Consider the following 3,806-nt stretch of genomic DNA (forward strand, 5'->3'; position numbering starts at 1 on the left):
AGGAATGAAAAATGTTATGAGTGCCCCTGTCAAACTCTGTAAAAATTGCCTCTGTAGTCACTGTTTTTGGAAAATACTTCACCATTTAGCAGCAAAGACTACAAGCTTACCAACATGAAGCAAGAATGTTATTATAGCAACGAACAACGAAAATTAAGGACTTTCTCAGTAACAACTACAAACAAAGGGGAAAAGCTTTAAACAGCAGCGTTGCGTGTGGGAGTGAATGTTTAGCAGTGCAGAACCAAGTAGACATGAAAAGGTTGCTCAGCACCATACAAAGAAAGGCAGGGATTTGGCAAGTGGCACATATAATTAATTTAAACGCACCACTCTCACACCACGGAAGTTGTAGGATTTTACTCTTTGAAAAAAAGTGCCTGGAGCCTTTTCAAGAAGGTGTGTCAAGTCTGGCATGAATAGAGCCGAGCCTCTTCGAAGCAGTTTTGTAATAGTTTGTAATGACGTGTAGGTGTGTCCTGCTCCATTATAAATAGCAGAGCACCTTTCCTCAGAAGCACATTGTGTGGCAACTCGGTCCACGGCAGCACCCCGCAGTAATCCGCAGTTTATCTGAGCTCTTCACGACCTCACACAAGGTACGTAGCTTTTCTTTAAGGTTTTCAGACATATTTCGCCGGGGCAAGCAAATACAGCACTTAGAAGCCCGCAAAAATCCTGCATTATGAGTAAAACGTGAACGCTTTAAAATGTGTTCCTATTTAGTCAAGCACTACAGTCGATAATTTAACTGTAAGAAAACACGAATGCGTTTAGCCAGGGACGGCTTTAGGACGGTGAGGACTGTGCGGGCGGTAGGGGCGGTACGCCGCGCCGGGTGCTGACCTGGATTTGGGGGGTGCTGACCTCAGAGGGGCGCTGTGTTTAGCAATGACTTAGGAAACTTGCGATTTAAAAGCACCTGCTGAAAAGTTCCTTGTGCGTCCAACCTTCAAGGAAAAATTTAAATGTCAAGATACCTCTTGTGATTAATGTTCCTGCCAGGGAGAGATGAGAGCTTTTTCTAGCGGTAGCCTCGACTCTCCATAAAGTAGCATAGAGGGTTAATATACCTGCTGCAAAGAACAGAAGTATATTTTATGTGGATAGCTGAGTGGATTGGTAGACACAGCCTTTACAAGCGGTTTAAAAAAATGTATGAAAAAGGGTGGTGGGGGGTCCTATGGAGAGATGAGGGGCACATTTGCGGGGTGTTAGTGAATTAAACCGAGGAGGTGGTAATGGGGTGGGTGAGCCAAAACGACTGTCGCACAGGGCGCCACCAGCGCTAAAGCCAGCCCTGCGTTTAGCTATGGTTCTGCAAAGAGTTGTCACTGTATTTCTTTAACTTCGATAGCGCGGAAATTCTTAATTTTGTCGTTTCAGGCTTGTAATAAATATTAAGCTGTTTTTCGAAAATATAAAGCTTAATCTGCGAGTTGAACAGGCAGGTACATTGTTTTCCCAGCAAACTAGGACTTGTGCAGATATATTCCAAGATGTGTCTGTGTGATATTCAGACATGAACATTCTTACGCCTGAACATGGCATTAATAAATGTCAATCCTGGCTCAATTTTAATACAGTGGTGCGGGGACTATTGTTCGCGAACGGCTGCGAAGTCAAGATTTAAAACTGAAAAACGCAATCCAGTAATCACAGCCCTAAATTGTGTGAGGTTGGGAGTCATGTAGCACTACAGAGCCCATATGCACTACCTTTTATCCTTCTGAAGTTGATAAAATTGGCACCCCGTGTTTTGTTCATTAGCACTGTAGTCCTGATGATAACTATACCCTTCCAGTTTGAATGTGGTTTTCTGCTGTAAGGCAATACAGATGCTATTGTTTGTCATTTATAAAGCGCAGGTATTAAATAGCGTTTTAGTTGAATGTGATTTGAGGGATGTTACTTCAAAGTTTATGATTTATAATGTGATGTTTAAAGACGCTTTCACTCGTTAGCAGAGAAGTAATGTGATTGTATGTGTATTTGCAGGAGAGGCTCGTAGCATACGTGTAACCATGGAGACGAAGCGGCTGGGGCTCGTGTGCGTTGTGCTGCTGGTGTCACAGCTGCTTTTGACAGAATGCAACGCGCAGGACGAAGGCAAGACGGAGAAGAAAGGCAAAGGGAATAGCCGGGGAGGAGGAGAAAACCAAAAAGGTGGCAAGAAAGAGGAAAATAAGCAATCTGGTCCTCCGCAGAGCGAAAAGGGGCAGAAATCAAAAGGGGGGAAAGGTTCCTCGCCCCAGGGGAAGTTTACGACCAAGGACAAAAGTGAGTGCACTTGGGCAGTCTCTGAAGCAGACACCGTCAGCCTCAGAGTGGAGTGTCTAAAGGGAGGAGACAGCTACTGGTGCGAGTTCGCTGGGACCCCTTCCTCTTGCCCGCAGTACGCAGCCAACCAGAAGAACTACTGGAAGCAGATCGCGCGGGCTTTGAAGAAACAGAAGAACTTGTGCCAAGATCCCAAGGCGGTTTTAAAATCAAAGGAGTGCAAGAAGGGGCCCAAGGAGGCGCACCTCAGCCTCCTCAGCTCCAGCCTCGCAGAAGCTGCCCCAGGGGAGCAGAAAAAAAATAATTCCGGTAAGAAGTCCCCCCATCCTTCCCCCACGACTGCTGAGGTGAACCCGGACGCGGGGACAAGCAGCAAAGAATGCGTGGAAGACGTAGAGGGCGTCGACCAGAAAAAGGTCGCGGAGGAGTACTGCGGGGAGTCGTGGAGTTCCCTGTGCACCTTCTTCTTCTCCATGCTGCAGAATAAAAAGTGCTGAACGCGTACCGACCTTTTCAAGGGTGCCTGTTTCCCCCACGTGACACTTTCTGCCACTTGGGTCTCGCTTTTTTTTGTTTGAAAACAGAATGTTGCATTCTGGGACTTGTAGTTTCATTTTTAATATTCCATTTATAGACTCAAACTATCCAGCGAGCAGATAATGTAGACTTAAACTCAGGACCGACTTACCGTGTCACGTGCGCTATGGGGGTGTAAAAGCTATATGTCTTCACTGGGGAAGTGTAGTGTGGTTTATTTATCGAGTGTGCCTTACATAGTACCGTGTGTTATGCGCAGGGTGTTTGATGTAAATACTGTAATTATAAAAACACAGCAATGTATTTAAGCGTCTTTAACAGTGCTGTAAAAATGAAATGCGTTTCTGTTGTATTTTGATATACTGTAAATGTCATTCTGTACATATTTTTATTTGTGAACACTCGTGCAGCGTACACAGCAAAATACTTGCTTACTGCTTTGAGCGATTTTAAAACAGCCAAAGTAATCCCGTCAGTGCTATGCACTTTGTAGTGTCTAATGTTTTTCATTGGTCAATTAGAATAAACGCTTTTGAAAAATTCTTTGAAATAGATGCAGTGGTGGATTCGTCTTTGGGCGTGGGGTATACGTGGAATGTTTAAATGCTAAAGTACGTAGCGTTGCGTGGCCAAGAGTCACTGCGAGTCCAATGCTGCATTTCTTAACGAGACCCTGCACGTCGAGATCCGAGCTTTACCTCGGGCACTTTAGTTTAATTTGAACACCAAGTAGGGAGTTGGTTGCAGCATCCTCAGTGCAGTACACCCGCCTTCGGGACACAGTCAGTGACACAGTGTTCTTAAAGCATAAAAGGCCATTTATTTAGGACAGGATTGCCTTGTATACAATAACCTTATAATTAAACTTTAACCAAATTCAAACTCCCCTCTCCACCCCTTAGAAAAACTCTCCAGTTCTCTTTTCACTCATCCCTCAATTAGCCTTCGTTCATCCATCTTTTACTTCAATTGACCCACACATCCACCTT

At 44.7% G+C, this 3,806-nt stretch overlaps 1 protein-coding gene across 1 annotated transcript; it reads left to right on the plus strand.

Annotated features, from left to right (window-relative positions):
* Window positions 1-469: 469 nt before the first annotated feature.
* FGFBP1 (fibroblast growth factor binding protein 1) lies at window positions 470-3,367 on the plus strand. The gene is made up of 2 exons (XM_069202559.1): window positions 470-599; window positions 1,999-3,367. Exon 2 carries the CDS (start codon window positions 2,025-2,027, stop codon window positions 2,775-2,777), a length of 753 nt encoding a protein of 250 aa, XP_069058660.1. The 5' UTR covers window positions 470-599; window positions 1,999-2,024; the 3' UTR covers window positions 2,778-3,367.
* Window positions 3,368-3,806: the final 439 nt, after the last annotated feature.

The sequence above is a fragment of the Pleurodeles waltl genome, chromosome 1_2 (assembly GCF_031143425.1).
Source record: "Pleurodeles waltl isolate 20211129_DDA chromosome 1_2, aPleWal1.hap1.20221129, whole genome shotgun sequence".
Taxonomy (NCBI): Eukaryota; Metazoa; Chordata; class Amphibia; order Caudata; family Salamandridae; genus Pleurodeles; species Pleurodeles waltl.